This window comes from Phaseolus vulgaris, chromosome 10 (genome assembly GCF_000499845.2).
Source record: "Phaseolus vulgaris cultivar G19833 chromosome 10, P. vulgaris v2.0, whole genome shotgun sequence".
In the NCBI taxonomy this organism is placed as follows: domain Eukaryota; kingdom Viridiplantae; phylum Streptophyta; class Magnoliopsida; order Fabales; family Fabaceae; genus Phaseolus; species Phaseolus vulgaris.
Window position 1 is genome coordinate 31,302,389 of NC_023750.2, and position 17,149 is coordinate 31,319,537.

General features: G+C 48.2%; 1 protein-coding gene across 1 annotated transcript; it reads left to right on the plus strand.

Moving 5' to 3' along the window:
* The first annotated feature begins 15,816 nt into the window (after positions 1-15,816).
* Positions 15,817-16,236, plus strand: LOC137817902 (uncharacterized). The gene has a single exon (XM_068621127.1). The coding sequence runs from the start codon at positions 15,817-15,819 to the stop codon at positions 16,234-16,236; it is 420 nt and encodes a 139-aa protein (XP_068477228.1).
* The last annotated feature ends 913 nt before the right edge of the window (positions 16,237-17,149 follow it).

Genomic DNA, 17,149 nt, shown 5'->3' on the forward strand with positions numbered 1-17,149 from the left:
TATAATGACAATGTCTTGTGTGATGTGGTTCCAATGGAGGCAACTCACATTTTGTTAGGGAGGTCGTGGCAGTTTGACACCAAGGCTATTCATGATGGTTTCACCAATAAAATCTCTTTCATGCAGAATAATAAGAAGATCATTCTCAAACCCTTATCTCCTAGAGAGGTGTGTGAGGATCAAATCAAATTGAGAGAAAAGAGAGTCCAAGAGAAAAGAGAGATGAGTGAAACACCTAAACAGAGTAAGAGTGAAACACTTAAAAAGAGAGAAACACATGAGAGAAAAATGAGTGGATTACTGAAAGTGAATGAAGTGAAGAAGTTGCTACTTTCTAGCAAACCTCTTTATTTACCTTATTGCAAAAACAACACTTTGGTTGCTGACCATTCTAACCAAATTAATTTTCTTCCTAGTGTTGATTCTGTTTTGCAGGAAATCCAAACTCAAATTGAAGAATTGATGAACAAAGGATGGGTACAAGAGACCATGAGCCCATGTGCTGTTCCAGTAATTTTGGTGCCTAAAAATGATGGTTATTGGAGGATGTGCACAGATTGTAGAGCACTCAATAACATTACCATAAAGTATATACACCTTATTCCCAGGTTAGATGATTTATTGGATGAATTGTATGGTGTTTGTATATTTTCAAAAATTGACTTAAGAAGTGGTTGCCATCAAATTAGGATTAGGAATGAGAATGAATGGAAAACTGTCTTTACAACAAAATATGGATTGTATGACTGGCGTGTGTTACTATTTGGGCTAACAAATGCCTCAAGCACTTTTATGAGATTAATGAACTATGTTTTGAGAGAATTTTTGGGAAATTTTTTTGTGGTGTATTTTGATGACATCTTGATCTATAGCACTAGTTTGGAATTACATGAGGAACATTTGTGTGTTGTTTTAAATATTCTTAGAACAAAAAAGTTGTATGCTAATCTTGAGAAATGCACATTTTGTACTGAACAAATTGCATTCTTGTGTTTTGTGGTAAGTACCAAAGGAGTTCATGTAGATTATGAAAAGGTGATGGCTATCTGATCCGGTCGGCGGTCGGTTGTCGGTGACGTCAGCAGTAGATAGCCACGTGGACCACTCTTAGTTGCACACGTGGGCCAGAGAAGCTGATGTGTGGTGTGTCGTTGAGAGGGTTACCCGGGGGTGATCGGTGTTAAGGTGGTGGTCGGTGGTCAGAAGGGATGCACGATCATCGTTTAGGTAAGACGATCGGTCGTCGCGCCATGCACAGGCAAGCTAGGAGCGAGAGGCAATTCCCAGCGAGAGTGTTGCGTATGAGTCTCGTGCGGCAGAGTAGTGGAAGAAGGAGAAGATCAGGTGCTTCATAGTACTGCGCACGAGAGTGGCCTAAGGGAGCTAGCATCCAGTCGGTGGTTGGGGCTCTCTAACCCATAACGTGCATGGAGCAATGCAAGGGCGATCGCGCACACAGTAGGTAACACCTAGTACGTGCGCTAGCCAGGCCACACCTGGTATTCACACTGAGGTTGTACGAGACATCCAGCGAAAGAAACATGCGAAGTTACTTCGTATGTGAATAACTTAGGCGTGCCGCAGGGTATATAAAGGCATTCCACGCTCATGCAGAGGTAAGATTTCATTCGTGCAAGTTACCCGTTAACACAGAGAGAGAGCGTGAGAATCACAGAGTGCACACGAGTCTCCCAGAGATTCCTCGTACTTAGTTCTTTGGTGGTTTTGTGTGGCTGACTTGAGCGTCAGAGTGCAATCGGCCGCTAGAGGCGCCGTTTGTTGTGTTTCGCAGGTACGCTTGGGGTTCTTTGAGGAAGCGCTTGGAACGTGTTTGCGGAAGGCATAAGTTTGACGTGGCGAGTCCTTTGACAATCAAGTCACCGGCAAGATCATTTGGCGCCCACCGTGGGGCCCGTGTGAGTTTGTGATCCCATCCACCATGCTGCTAGTTTTCGTCGTTTGTTCTTGAGATTCTTGCTGAGAAAATGAGGCAGACAAGGCAAACTTCACCCACGCCATCAGCTGAAGAGGGAGCTGTGACAATGGCGCAAGTCTTGGAAATGATGCGAGCGCTGCAAGATGATGTGGCGGCATCAAGAATGGAGCAAGAAAGGATGCAAGCAGATTTGACTGCATCCCAGGGAAGGAATGAAGAGCTGGATCACGTTAACAAAGAATTGCGCAAGACTTTGCAGGCGCAGAAGGAGCGGGTGGCGGAAGAGAGAGTGGCGCCGCCACCGTCTCCCCCCAGGGCTTTCCCCATGCCATTCTCATATGAGATCATGGGTGCAGTGGTGCCATCAGGCTTGGTGGGGGTGAAAGCCTCGTTTACAGGGGTGGAGGACCCAGAAACGCATCTGACAGCGTTTCACACCCAGATGATGCTTTCTGGGGGCTCAGACGCGGTGTACTGCAAACTGTTCATGAGCACATTGAGTGGGATCGCTTTGGAGTGGTTCGTGAGCCTACCAGATGGCCACATCACTTCGTTTCAGCAGTTCTCGAAGCTGTTCATGGAGCAGTATATCGTCAACAGGGCACCCCCAGTGGTGTCGTACGACCTGTTCGACGTGCGCCAGAACCAGGGCGAGTCCCTCCGGGACTACCTTAGCCGTTTTGGGGCTCAGGTGGTGAGGCTGCCCAGCAAAGATGAGGATATGCTGGTACATGCGTTCAAGAAAGGGGTTCTGGCGGGCCCTTTCAGTGAATCTTTGATCAGGAACCGCCCCAGCACCTTCGCGGAGATTAGGCGTCGTGCTGTGGCGCACATCGTGGCAGAAACAGCTGTTTCTGAGAAGAGGGAAAGCGCGATCCCGGCCAAATCGCGCGCAGGCCCGAATAGGTCTCAGCAGCCAATGAGGGTGCACGAGGCCAAAGAAGGAAAGAGGGCCCAGGGAAAGCCCCGCCCTTATGAACCTAGGACTGGCCAGGGTAGGGGCGCGCGAGGGAGAGCAACACACCCCCTAGATTCGACTTTGTGGTGGAATTGGCGGAGCTGATCGCCATTCCAGCCATAGCGGCACGTCTGCGAGCACCGGAGAAGACTGACAAGGTGCTGGGACGAAAAAAGAACGTGTGGTGTGAGTTTCACCAGGCCTATGGCCACTCACTCCACACTTGCTTGGCGTTAGGACACCAACTCGCGGAGTTGGTGAAAAGTGGTTTCCTGAGCAATTACTTGCGGGAGAAGCAAGGTGATCGGGCGTCGGGACCACCAGCGGAGGATCCGCAGCACGAAGTGCCGGTGCACGGGGAGGTGCACACGATTGCGGGAGGCTTCTCTGGAGGAGGATGTACGACCTCTCAGAGGAAGAGGTACGCACGCTCGGTGATGGCGGTCGACTCGGTGGAAGAAGATCGCTCCCCCGACGTTGACATCACCTTCACCAAGGCGGATCTCCAGGACGTTGTGCCACACGACAACGATCCTATTGTTATCTCCCTCGTCACGGCAGGGAGAAAAGTGCACAGGGTCCTTGTAGACCAAGGAAGCTCGGCGGACGTGATGTTTTGGCCGACGTTCAACAAGCTACAGCTACCCCTCGATTATCTAAGGCCACACCCGGGGTGCTTATATGGTTTCGCAGGGGACCAAGTGGAGGTGCGAGGCTACATCGAGCTGAGAACCACGTTTACCGATGGGGCCGGGGCTCGCACCGAGAAGATCAAGTACCTAGTGGTGAATGCCCCATCTACCTACAACATACTGTTGGGAAGACCGACTCTCAACAGGTTGGGTGCCGTACCGTCGACGAGGCACATGAAGTTGAAGCTGCCATCGATGGAGGGGGTAGTGAACACCATCAAGTCGGACCAGAAGGAAGCTAGGCGCTGCTATGAGAACAACCTCAAGCAACAGAGAAGCGTGTGCTATGTCACCATGACACCACCGCCGGGTGCAGGCGAGAGGCGATCGGGAGTGGAGGTGGTAAGGGGCATCTGGAGATGGAGGAAGCAGTGTTGGGGGGCTCGGGGATGACCCCAGCTGAAACTGAGGAAGACAGCATGATCACTCCTCGCGAGTCCGGAATCGCGAGGGCGGTCATCACCAGTGAATGGAGGTCCCACCCTGTTGAGGGGTGGGTGGAGATGGAGATCCAAGAAAAGAGGTTTAAGCTGGGGGGATCGCTCAGCGACGACACGCGAAGACAGATCGCCGAGGTGATTGAGAGGCATCTGGACGCGTTTGCGTGGTCAGCCTCGGACATGCCAGGCATTGACCTGGACTTCCTCTGCCATCGTCTTGCAATGGACCCCCAGATCCGACCGGTGCGCCAAAGGAGGAGGAAGTTCAATGAGGAAAGAAGGCAGGTAATCCACGAAGAGACCCGCAAACTCTTGGCCGCGGGGCACATCAGAGAAATCCAGTACCCAGAATGGCTGGCTAATGTGGTACTGGTGAAGAAGTCAAATGGTAAGTGGAGGATGTGCGTGGATTTCACCGATCTAAACAAGGCATGCCCAAAGGACTGCTATCCCCTACCCAGCATAGACGCCTTGGTGGATAGCGCGTCGGGATGCCAGCTTATGAGTTTCCTGGATGCATTCTCAGGCTATAACCAGATCAGGATGCATCCGATGGACGAGTGCAAGACTGCGTTCATGACCGAGCGGTCTTGTTACTGTTACAAGGTAATGCCCTTCGGGCTGAAGAACGCGGGGGCCACCTATCAGAGGTTGATGGATAGGGTGCTCTCACCAATGCTAGGAAGGAATGTACAGGCTTACGTCGATGACTTGGTGGTAACCTCGCGAGAGAAGGAGCAGCATGTCACTGATCTGGAGGAATTGTTTGCAACAATCGCCAAATATAGGTTGAAGCTCAACCCAGAGAAGTGTATTTTTGGCGTGGAAGCGGGAAAGTTTTTAGGCTTCCTCCTAACAGAGTGGGGAATCGAGGCGAACCCCGAGAAGTGTGCGGCGATCATGGCAATGAGGAGCCCATCGTCGGTGAAGGAGGTGCAGCAACTCACCGGTCGGTTGACGGCATTGTCACGATTTATGTCCGCCGGAGGAGAGAAGGGTCATCCTTACTTCCAGTGTCTCAAACGGAACAGTAGGTTCGTTTGGACTAAGGAGTGTGAGGAGGCTTTCATTAAGCTAAAAGGGTATCTGGCAAGCCCACCAGTGTTGTGCAAGCCACTGGAGGGCACCCCTCTCCGCTTGTACTTTGCTGTAACGGAAAGGGCGGTCAGTTTAGTTTTGGTCCAAGAGCAAGACCAGGTCCAGAGACCTATTTATTTTGTGAGTAAGGTGCTCCAGGGTCCTGAAGTAAGGTATCAGGCCCTGGAGAAGGCAGCTCTGACGGTGGTGTTCTCAGCGAGGAGGCTCAGCCATTACTTTCACAGCTTCACGGTTGTAGTGATGACCGATCTTCCCATCCAGAAGGTGCTCAAGAAGCCAGACGTAGCCGGGAGGATGGTGAAGTGGGCCGTAGAGCTATCTGAGTTCGATATAAGGTACGAGCACCGAGGACCGATCAAGGCGCAGGTGTTTGCGGACTTCGTCGTCGAGTTGTCATCAGGCGCTGCACCTTTGGAGGGCTTAGGTTTTCATTGGGTCTTATCAGTGGATGGCACCTCCAATCAACAGGGAAGTGGCACTGGAGTCATCCTGGAAGGCCCAAACGGAGTGCTGATCGAGCAGTCTCTGCGCTTCGCTTTCAAGGCCAGCAACAACCAGGCGGAGTACGAGGCCTTGATCGCCGGTATGTTGCTGGCAAGGGAGATGGGAGCAAGGAGTTTGTTGGCCAAGACCGACTCCTTGTTGGTCACCGGGCAGGTAACGGGAGAGTTCCAGGCCAAAGACCAACAGATGGCTGCATACCTCGAGTATGTGCACACCTTGAAGACGTCCTTTGCAGAGTTTGAGTTGGTCCACGTACCAAGAGAGTAGAATGCCAGAGCTGACTTGCTCGCTAAGCTAGCCAGCTCAGGCAAGGGGGGCAGGCAGAGGACCGTCATCCAAGAGACCTTGAAGTAGGGGTGGCAAAGCGGGTCAGCCCGCCCCGCGCTTGGCCCGCCTCGCAAAGTTATTGCGGGCTAGAATTCTCGACCCGCCCCGCATAAGAGTTAGCCCGCGGGTTTGCAGACCAACCCGCGTTCTTTTTTTTTAAAATTATTATTATTATTTTTTTACATTTTTTCTTAAAAAATTGTCAAATTAAACCTATGTATTTGTTACTATCAAACCTAAATTAATTTTTCTTCCTTTTCAAACATAGTCAAACATCAAAACATTAAACATTAAGATAAGTATCAAATATCACTATTCTTCTACTTCCAAAACATTAAAAATACCTAATTCCAAAACATTAAACATAAACATTAATTCAAAAACATTAAACATAAACATTATTGACATTCTTCCATTTCAATAACATTGGATGCCACCTTAAAAGAACTTTCATCCATTTTTTTTTCTTCCGGGTTAGCGGGCCAGCCCGCCCCGCCCCGCTGCTTGCTCGCGCGGGCCGCGGGCTAATGCGGGGCGGGCTAATGCGGGTTAGCAGGTTGAAAAGGTCAGCCCGCCCCGTGTTTTTTACCAGCGGGCGGCGGGCTGGCCCGCACGGCCCGCCCCGCTTTGCCATCCCTACCTTGAAGGTACCTCGCGCGTTCGTAACGGACAACCAAGTACTTCAAGTGTGCAAGTCAAGGGAGCGCATAACGATCGGTCATCGGTCTCTCACTCAAGAAACCTTGAGAGCGCCCAGGGTGAGAGCGCGACCAATAAGAACCAATGAGGCAATGGAGGTTTGCGCTGTAGGAAGAACTGACACGTGGATAACGCCGTACCAGCGATATTTGGCAGATGGGGTGCTCCCGCTGGACCCGTCGGAGGCGAAAAGGGTAAAGAAGAGGTCGAGTAAGTTTACCTTTATCGATGGGGACCTCTTTAAGTTTGGATTCACCCATCCAGTATTGGTGTGCGTGCACGGAGAGTAGTGCACGAGGATCATGTCAGAGCTCCACGAGGGAGTGTGTGGAAGCCACATCGGTGGTCGCGCCTTGGCAAGTAGAGTTCTCCGCGCAGGGTACTACTGGCCAATGTTGAAAGAAGACTGCGTGGGGTATGCTCAACGTTGCAAGCAGTGCCACCAGCACGGAGATTGGCACAAGGCGCCCCCTGAAGAGCTGAGGTCGATTCACAGCCCATGGCCGTTCCACACCTGGGGAATCGACATCCTGTGACCCTTTCCCTTAGCAGTGAGGCAGATGAAGTTTCTGATCGTCGCCATAGAGTATTTCACGAAATGGGTGGAGGCAGAGCCGGTCGCGCAGATCACCGCTCACAAGGTCCAACAGTTTGTGTGGACGAACATTGTGTGCCGTTTCGGAGTGCCCAAGCGTTTGGTCTCCGACAATGGTACCCAGTTTACGAGTCACCAACTAAAGAACCTGTGCGAAGAAATAGGAATACAGCAGGTGTTTGCCTCGGTGGAGCACCCTCAAACGAACGGGCAGGTGGAATCGGCCAACCGATTACTGCTCAGAGGGCTGAAGAGAAGGTTGGAAAAGGCCAAGGGAACGTGGGCAGAGGAGGTTCCCAGGATCGTGTGGACCTATCACACCACCCCATAATCTAGCACCCATGAGACACCGTTCAGTTTGGTCTATGGGTCGGACGCTATGATCCCTGTGGAGATACAAGAAAGCTCACCAAGGTTTCTAAATTTCGTGGCCGAGGAGTCCAACGAGGAGAGGAAAGTAAACCTGGACCTCCTGGATGAGGTACGAGAAGAGGCCAGGGTTAGTGCCGAAGCCGTAAAGAGAAGGGTGGAGCGTAGGCACAACTCCAAGGTGCGACCGAGGCAGTTCCAAGAAGGGAACCTGGTGATGAGGAAAGCACATCAGCACGAGTTGGAGAATAAGTTGTCCCCTAAGTGGACTGGCCCGTTTAGAGTGGTGGAGACGTTGGAGAATGGCGCCTATCGGCTAGAGACTTTGGACGGAGGGACGATCCCCAGAACGTGGAATGCCACGCATTTAAAGTTCTATTTCAGTTGAGAATGTAAAGTAGTCGCGCCTTTGCGCTAGTATAAACAGCTTGAACAGATCAGGGGGCACTCTTTTTCCCAGAAGAGGGTTTTAATGAGGCCACCCAATAAAAAAAAGAAGTTATCAGTATGAAAGGTTTGCAAGTTTTTAAGTTAAAATCCTACTCGCCCCAGGCGCGAGCGCAGGTAATCGGTTAAACCCTCCTTGCCCCAGGCGCGAGCAGGGCAGTCGGTTTAAAGACCTCCTCACCCCAGGTGTGAGTGTAGGCAACTAAGGTTCGAAAGGGCAGGGGTGTTAGTAAGTCCAATAAAGGGAAGGAGGGATTTCGAGAAACACCTTTACCCAAGTGGCATAACATCAAAATTGGCGCAGTAGAATTCTTAGTCAAGAAACCCTCCTCACCCCAGGAGTGAGAAGGACGATGTACGACCCGACGAGATAAGGTTTGATGGCCTTGGGGCAAGCAAGAGGGGTTATCGAGAAACACTCTTTTCCCCAAGACAAGGCATCATCCTCGACCGATCGAGGTCGAAGTCCTCTATGCACTTAGCGCTGGAGCGACACACAACCTAGATGGATATAAGGTGGGAGCAGAGGCTCGATGACTGATGAGTGGCTGTAGCGCTTTGATCGGTCATGGGTGGTTAGAACAATATTGAGAGTTTTTGGACAAGTTCTTACGCGGTAGGCCTGAGCGAACCAAGCTCCGGCGTTATCAAACGTCGTTAGTTGTGGTCAAAGTCAAAAGAAAAAGTTCAAATACAGTCAAGGTTTTGTACCAAGCTCGTGTAGGTTAAACAGTTAATCGTGCATAGCAAGAGCTAAAGGCTAAGTAAGAGGTACACAACAGAACGAGCAGTAAGAGAAAAGAGGAATTTAATATATACAGTCAAAGTTCTTACAAGACAAATGTTTATGAACAAAATAAAGAAAGCTACATCAAAAGCAATCAAGGGCGGACGATCTTGCCATCCACCACTTCGAAGTCCATCGCGAACTGAGAATAGTTAGCCTCTGGGAAGACGCACTTCACCTGCTCAAGGGCCAAGTCGAACCCGTCGGTGAAGGTATCGGCAGCCTCTTCCCAAAGCTTGGTCTTCTCGTTCTCAAGCACGACCTTCTCGGTGATCAGAGTGGCGTTGGCAGATTCAGCGTCCTTGAGCTTTTGGTCTTTTGCTGAGAGGTGGTCTTTTGCAAGCTGTTGACGCAGAAAGGTATTCTCAGTCTCGAGCTGGAGGGTCCTTCCCGTTGTCTCCAGCAGATCAGCATCAAGAGCGGCGATGGCATCCCCCATCAGCATCTCCGCCTTGATGGTCTCCTGGACTTGTAGGGCGCGTCCTTTCTTGGCCTCCTCCAGCATGTCCTTCAGCATGCCGTTGGTATTTTAAAGAGCCTCGTAGTCGCTTTGGAGCGACTCCTTCTGGTTGAGCAACTCGTTCATCTTACCTTCCAGCTTCTTAAGACGGCGATGCTACGTGGAGAACTCGAGGGAAAGCACCATCTGGCCCGCCAGATGGAGATCCACTTCGTTGGCACTCCACTTGACTAGCTCGCGTCCTTGAATCAGCTGCTTAGTCAGGCGAAGGACTCTGGAGAGCCCCTCAGCGCTTGACCCGATGCTTGGAGGGAACTCTCGCCACCACCCTCGGTTGTGGTAGCAGAATCTTGAGGGCATGGGGAGGTGGGAGGGCGAGAGGTCCCCTCTGAGCGCGCAACCCCGCTCCCAGTTGCTTGAGGCAGTGGGAGTGGTCTGGCAGGGAGCGGGGAAGGAAGAGGAGTTGGAGAAGGAGGGCGTGCAGGGGAGGCCTGAGCCTGAGGGATTGGGATGGCGTCTTCCTCAGGTCCCTCGGTTCCCTTTTTCCTCCGTTGGACCAAGGGGGACCCCGAGCTCTCCTCGTCGATGGTCACGACGGTGGTGGGAGCCTTCACCGACCGTTTCCTCTTCTTATCGCCCCTGGTCTCGGGGCCGTCAGCTGGCACGACCGAGATGGGGAAAGCGGGAATGGGTTCGGCGGTCGCCTCCGCCCCAGAGAACGACCCGGCAGCTCGTCGAATTTTGGCAAGCTCGATCAGTTGTTGCCGGCGTTCCCTTGTGGAAGTCATATCTGCACCAGGTAAGCATAACAAGAGGTTAGTGCGCAAGAAGCCGAGAAAAAAATAAAACAAAGCTCAGACAGGCGATTAGCATATGCAGATGAATGAGTATGGCAAGCAAGCACGAGGCGCATGTTCAAAATAATAATAATAGCAAGTCAGAGAGAAGATAAGAGGGAAAACCAATGTATTTCTTGAGCATCTCTGCATCAAACTCGTGCTTGATGAGGGTGGAGGAGCCAAACTTGGTGCCCAGGCTCGAAAGAAGGCCACACAGCTCGCGCTTGTATGGCGCCATGGCCTCCAAACCCCGGGGTTTCCTGAATTCTACCTTGGGAACCCAGTAGAGGGGGAAGCCCTCGAGTAGGGTTGGGCTGTGCTCGTTGGAGGTGATCATATAGAACCTACCCTTCCAATCCTTGAAGGATTGTTGGTATAGGCCCAAGATTACCCTCCCTGAGACACCATTCAGGCTTACCCACGACCTGTCACCGGGGTTCTTGGCCTCGAAGAAATGGAGGAAGACGTCAGTCGATGGAGGGTGTCCGAAATGGTTGCAAAGGATTTCGAACGCCCGGATGAATGCCCAAGCGTTCGGGTGGAGTTGACACGGAGCCACGTTCAGCTCGGTGAGGAGATCCTTCTCGAAGAAGGTGAAAGGGAGTCGGAGACGCAGCCTTTTGAAGATGGCTGAGTAGATGAAGGTGAAGGGCACCCCGTCCACGCATACAGGCATGCCTCGGGGGGGGGATGCACATGCCCAGGTGTCTGTCGTCTTCCCTATCGAGGGCACTTGAGGGCTCGTCCGCGTCACTCTTGAGCAGGGTGGCTAGATGATCAGCGGGAAGTTGGTTAGAGGTTTCGGCGAGCAGATGGAGGGGAGCCCACTGGTACGCTCGCGCGTAGTCTTGGGGAGCAAGAGGCGCTCTGGGTTGCGCGCTCACCGAAGGGATTGCGCTTGTTGAAGACGACGATGGTGCACGGGCGGAAGGCTGTGCACCGGAAGGAGAAGCAAGGCGTGCGGTGGTTTTTGTGCGAGCCATTAGCTACAGTGGAAAAGAAAGAAAAAATGAAGGGTCAATGAGAAACAAGAGGAAGACAAAGGGAACGAAAGCACTACGGCGTGAAGAGAATGGAGAAACGAAAGTGACGAAGGGGAAGAAGAAGTGAAAACGCAAAAAAAGAAGAAACCAGAGGAAACCCTGGTACAGTGCAAAAGAAGAAAAAACAATCCACAATGTATGCACAGTGCACTTATTGGACGATGCAATCGGTCAAAGATGTCCAAATACGGCATAGATGAAGAAAGGGGGTACCTTTTGTCGATCGCTGGTAGTTCCTGGAAGCTTGAGATTGGGGATGATGAATCGCAAGCGGGGAGTCGAAAGGTTTCAGAGAGAAAGTGTTGGAGAAGGTGATGGAACAATGGAGGCGCATAAGTTTTGAACGTGAAGAGGTGCAAACAACGCTTCATGTTAGCCGTTGAAGCGTACACGTGTCGCGAGATTAAGGGAGGAAAGCGTAAAGTCACTTAAAGCACAACACGTGATGTGGCACGTGACGTGGCGTCACTTGCCACGTGGCCGCTGAGGACGCTCACTTAGTCTCTTCCCTGAAAACAAGTATACAACTCGAGACTGGGGGGCGTGTGATCCGGTCGGCGGTCGGTTGTCGGTGACGTCAGCAGTAGATAGCCACGTGGACCGCTCTTAGTGGCACACGTGGGCCAGGGAAGCTGATGTGTGGTGTGTCGTTGAGAGGGTTACCCGGGGGTGATCGGTGTTAAGGTGGTGGTCGGTGGTCAGAAGGGATGCACGATCATCGTTTAGGTAAGACGATCGGTCGTCGCGCCATGCACAGGCAAGCTAGGAGCGAGAGGCAATTCCCAGCGAGAGTGTTGCGTATGAGTCTCGTGCGGCAGAGTAGTGGAAGAAGGAGAAGATCAGGTGCTTCATAGTACTGCGCACGAGAGTGGCCTAAGGGAGCTAGCAGCCAGTCGGTGGTTGGGGCTCTCTAACCCATAACGTGCATGGAGCAATGCAGGGGCGATCGCCCACACAATAGGTAACACCTGGTACGTGCGCTAGCCAGGCCACACCTGGTATTCACACTGAGGTTGTATGAGACATCCAGCGAAAGAAACATGCGAAGTTATTTCGTTTGTGAATAACTTAGGCGCGCCGCAGGGTATATAAAGGCATTCCACGCTCATGCAGAGGTAAGATTTCATTCGTGCAAGTTACCCGTTAACACAGAGAGAGAGAGAGTGAGAATCACAGAGTGCACACGAGTCTCCCAGAGATTCCTCGTACTTAGTTCTTTGGTGGTTTTGTGTGGCTGACTTGAGCGTCGGAGTGCAATCGGCCGCTAGAGGCGCCGTTTGTTGTGTTTCGCAGGTACGCTTGGGGTTCTTTGAGGAAGCGCTTGGAACGTGTTTGCGGAAGGCATAAGTTTGACGTGGCGAGTCCTTTGACAATCAAGTCACCGGCAAGATCACTATCCAAGAATTATGTTTACATCATGTTGAGTTTGCTTACAATATGGTTGTTGACAGCACATCGAATTGTGATCCATTTGAAATTTTGTATGGATTAAATCCTTTAACTCCAATATATTTGTTAACTATGCCTAACATTTCTGTTTTAAAGCATAAAGATACACAGGTTAAGGTTGACTATGTGAGAAAGCACGGGATGGACCTTTTCAAGTGTTAGAAATCATTAATGACAATGCCTACAAGATTGATCTTTCAAGTAAGTACAATATGAGTAGCACTTTTAATGTGTCTGATTTGTCTCCTTTTATTGTAGGATTTGAACTCAGGACCAAGTACAGAGTATCAACCTAACCACTGGGACAAATGATCATTCTTGAAATATAAGGATTGTAGTATCGTCTTATTTTCTTACAAACAAGAAAAGACCTTTGTAATTTATACACTGTTGAAACTCAGATTAGGGGGACGAATATTTTGACAATTTTAGAGAGTGTTTCTCTGTTAGGGTTTTTCCCTGTATCTTGCGATCTTATCAAGAATCCACCAATTCTTGTGGCGATCATCCTTAGGCTTATCAAACTTTGTTTGTGGCGCCTTCCTTTATCCAGGTTTTTATTGTTATTGTTTTGAATTTATTCTGTTCCGTAACCTTAAATTCCCAATTTTATTGTCATTTCTATTTGGATTCATATCATAAGATTCCTTTCTGTTGCAGCACCTGAAGAGAAGACACCCATAAATAAAATGTTTTCCTGTTGAGTATGCTTTCAATTGAGATTAGATTCTCATGAGAGTAAGCTGTTACAAGAGATAAGTTGTCAAAGGGGCTTTAGACCCCAGGTAAAGGTACGTTGTTTTTAAGACTGTAACTGAATACTTCTTAAATTCTAGTACGCCTTTTGTTGACTTGATCGTCGAAGTGTAATCAACAGGTAGGGCCCCCTCTGTTTCAACGAAGCCGCGTTCCAGCGCAACACGACGTAGAGCAGATTCCAGAAGAGACAAACCGGGGCTAGAGCTTGTCGCCAAGGTCAACCGACGAGGAAGTCAACCGACAAGAACTTTTGCCGCCCACCGTGGGGCCCGATAAAATTTTATCAGTTTTGTTTGAGTTTTCTGACGCAATGAGGAACACGAGGCAAGGTCCACTGGGATCTGAGGGGAACAATGCCCCCACTATACAACAACTTATGGAAACTGTGAGGGCTCTCCAAGAAGCCAATGAGCAGTACAAGCGGGAGCAGGAGCGGATCCAACGAGAGGCTAGAGCTGAGCAGGAAAGGCTAAGTATAGATGCAGTGACAGAAGCGTTGGCAACAGCTAAAGCTGAGCAAGAAAAGCTTATGGCAGAAGCTCGAGCTGAGCACTTGCTCAGGCAAGATCAGCTGATGGTGGAGATAGACGTTTCACAAGTAAGCAGTGAGGAGTTGCGCAAGACCAACGAGGAATTGCGCAAGAACTTACAACAACTTGATGAATGCTCTACAGTGGAGCGAGGCCCGATTGCTCTTCTAAGAGCTCGCCCCAAGCCATTCTCGTAGGCGATTATGGACGCTCTCGTACCAACTAACTACATAACGCCCAATATTTTTTTACGGGCGTAAAAGACCTCGAAAGCCATCTTACAGCGTTCAATGCCCAAATGATCATTTCAGGAGGAACATACGCCATCTATTGCACGATGTTCATAGGTACGTTCACAGGCACAACTCTGTAGTGGTTCAGTGGCCTTCTTGACAGCCACATCACCTCCCTCGACTAGTTTTCTGAGTTGTTCAGGGAACAATTCATTGTTAACTAGGCCCGACCATCAGTCTCCTTTGATCTTTTCAGCGTGAAGCAGAGGCAAGATGAGTCTCTAAAGGATTATTTGAACAAGTTTGGGGCGTTCATAGTGAAGCTCCAGACCCAGGATGAACCCTTGATGGTCCACCCACGCCTTTAGGCAGAGATTCATGGCAGGACCGTTCAGCGACCCACTGATCAGGAATCCAGCAAGGATGTTTACTGAGATACGTTGTCGAGTTGTTGCCTACATTGGTGCAGAAGAAGCAGTGTCTGATATGTTGAGCATGGGAGCTTTGATGTTTCAAATCCAAGTTAAAGCTTGAAGTTGTGCTACTTTTTGTTTGGGTTTAGATTAGGATGTTTAGAATCTATGTTAAGATCAATTCTTAATCCTTGCACAAAGCTTAATCAATATGTTTTAAATAAACAAAGTGTTTTTCCAAGCAAAGGGAAAACAACCGGTTGATTTATCGATATAATCGGCTGTTTGTCACTTAGCTGACTTAAAGGTTTTGAAACTGTTTTTTGAATTGGTTATGTAACTACCTAACCCATTCAACCGGTTAAATCGTGGTTTCAACCGGTTAAATGTGTGTTTTGATAACAGTTTTTTGAAAACCTGTTTTAGCTGTTTTGAATGTGATCAAAACTGTTTTAGCTCATTAATGTTGCCTTAAACGACTAGATTTCAAGTGCTATAAATATAGCCTTTCTTTCAAAACAAATGACAAGTTTTTACACAGTTTGAAATAGAGATTGAGATTTGTTTTTGAAAGAAGTTTTCAAAGGTTTTGCAAGATTGTTGTTAAAGCTTTGCACTGGTACAAGATCTGATCATAGGGCTTCCTGTTTTGTATAATCTCAGGTGTTTTCTATCCCTTTCAAAGTTCTTGTAATTGTTCTTTCATTACAACTGTAAGTGTGTAAAATCCTGCAAAGTTAGAGGGTGTTATGTCTTGAGGTGTGTAGAGTTGTAAAGAGGGTGAGTGGGTCTTGTGGTTTTCAAGGTCACCTCTTTGTGGTGTGTTTGTGTAATCTGGATTTGATTACTAGTGCAACTCAGAGGTTGTTCTGAGAACTGGATGTAGCTCAAGGTTGAGTGAACCAGTATAAAACTTTTGTGTAAATCTCTCTTTCTCTAACACCTTATAACTGATTGTGTTAATTCTGTTTCTGTTGCTAGTATAAACAACCGATTAAAACGCAATTTCAATCGGTTAAAATTCTGTAACACTTTCTGTATCATTGTTGGATTGCTTTCCTTAAGTGCTTATCTATGATTGTTTGATAAAGGTTCTATCTTAATCATGTTTTGCGAAAATCTTTGATAAACAATTCACCCCCCTCTTGTTTAAGCCATCTATTCTAACAATTGGCATCAAGAGATAGGTTCTTGAAAAATATTCAAGTTTATGTTTTTTTCTGGTAAAATCTTTTTACATGACTGACAAGTTTCCTTTTGGGGAAGGTGCTTCCATAAACATGCCACCACTGTTTTCTGGGGTTAATTACCAGTTTAGGAAGGCGAGAATGAAAATCTTTATGCATTCAACTGATAAGGGTATATGGGAAACAATTGAAAATGGTCCCTTTATACCTCAAGTGAAAAGAGATGAGGTTTTAATTGATAAACCTTCATCTGATTGGACTGAGGTTGAAAGTAAAAAAGCCAAATTTGACTGGATTTCCAAGAATATAATAACCTCTGCCTTGAGTTGTGATGAATTTTTCAGGGTATCACAGTGTAGCTCAGCAAAGGAAATGTGGGACATCCTTGAAGTCACACATGAAGGGACAAACGATGTCATGCGAGCTAGAAAGCATGCTCTTATACAAGAGTATGAAATTTTTAGAATGTAGAAGGGAGAAACCATTTGTGATGTGCATAAGAGGTTCTCTCACATAGTGAATCACTTGATGAGTCTTGGTAAGAATTTTGACAAGGAGGAACTGAACATCAAGATATTAAAATGTCTTGATAGAACATGGCAGCCTAAGGTCACTGCCATCTCTGAATCGAAAGATTTAACATCAATGACTGCTGCATCATGTAAGAATATATGACCTTTAATAAGAGGGGGGGGGGGGTTGAATTGTTTAAAGGGGGGTTTTTCAAAACTTTTTTAGGTTTAATAAAATTATTTTTATAAATCCAGAACAGGAATCAAGTTAGCCAAGAACTCAAGCAATTATGCAGCAATACATAGAAAAACAATCGGTTGTTTCTTCGACACATTCAGTTGTTTGTATCAAATAACCTTAAAACAGAATTAAAATGAGTTCAGGGTAAGAGAGAATCACATAAACAACTTATACTGGTTCACTCTTAAGCCAAGAGCTACATCCAGTCCCCAGAATACCACTGGGTAATCCACTAAGCAATCAAACCAGATTACAAAACACAACCCACCAAAGTCATACCTTGAACCCTTAAAGAAACACACTACCTTTGGCAAACCACACCAAAAGTATTGATCTTGAACACCTCAAGAACACACAATACTCATTGGCAACACAACACCAGAAATACAATAGGTTTAGAAAGGATTACACATGATCACAGTACAATCTGAATTGAATACAATTGCAATCGTATTCCACTCTCTCTTGAAAATCCAAAGCTTAATGTGAATCTTGAAATCTTAGAATCAAATTTGTCTAACTGAATTTCTCAAAGCTGTTTCTTATATGTTTGAAAACATAAACAAACCATTTATATTTTCCAAAGATTGGTCAGAGCATTTAATGAAGGAGCATATTCAGTTAGAAAACA

Coding starts and splice junctions, on each gene's coding strand:
- LOC137817902 (XM_068621127.1), top strand. CDS start 15,817: ATGACTGACAAGTTTCCTTTTGGGGAAGGTGCTTCCATAAACATGCCA.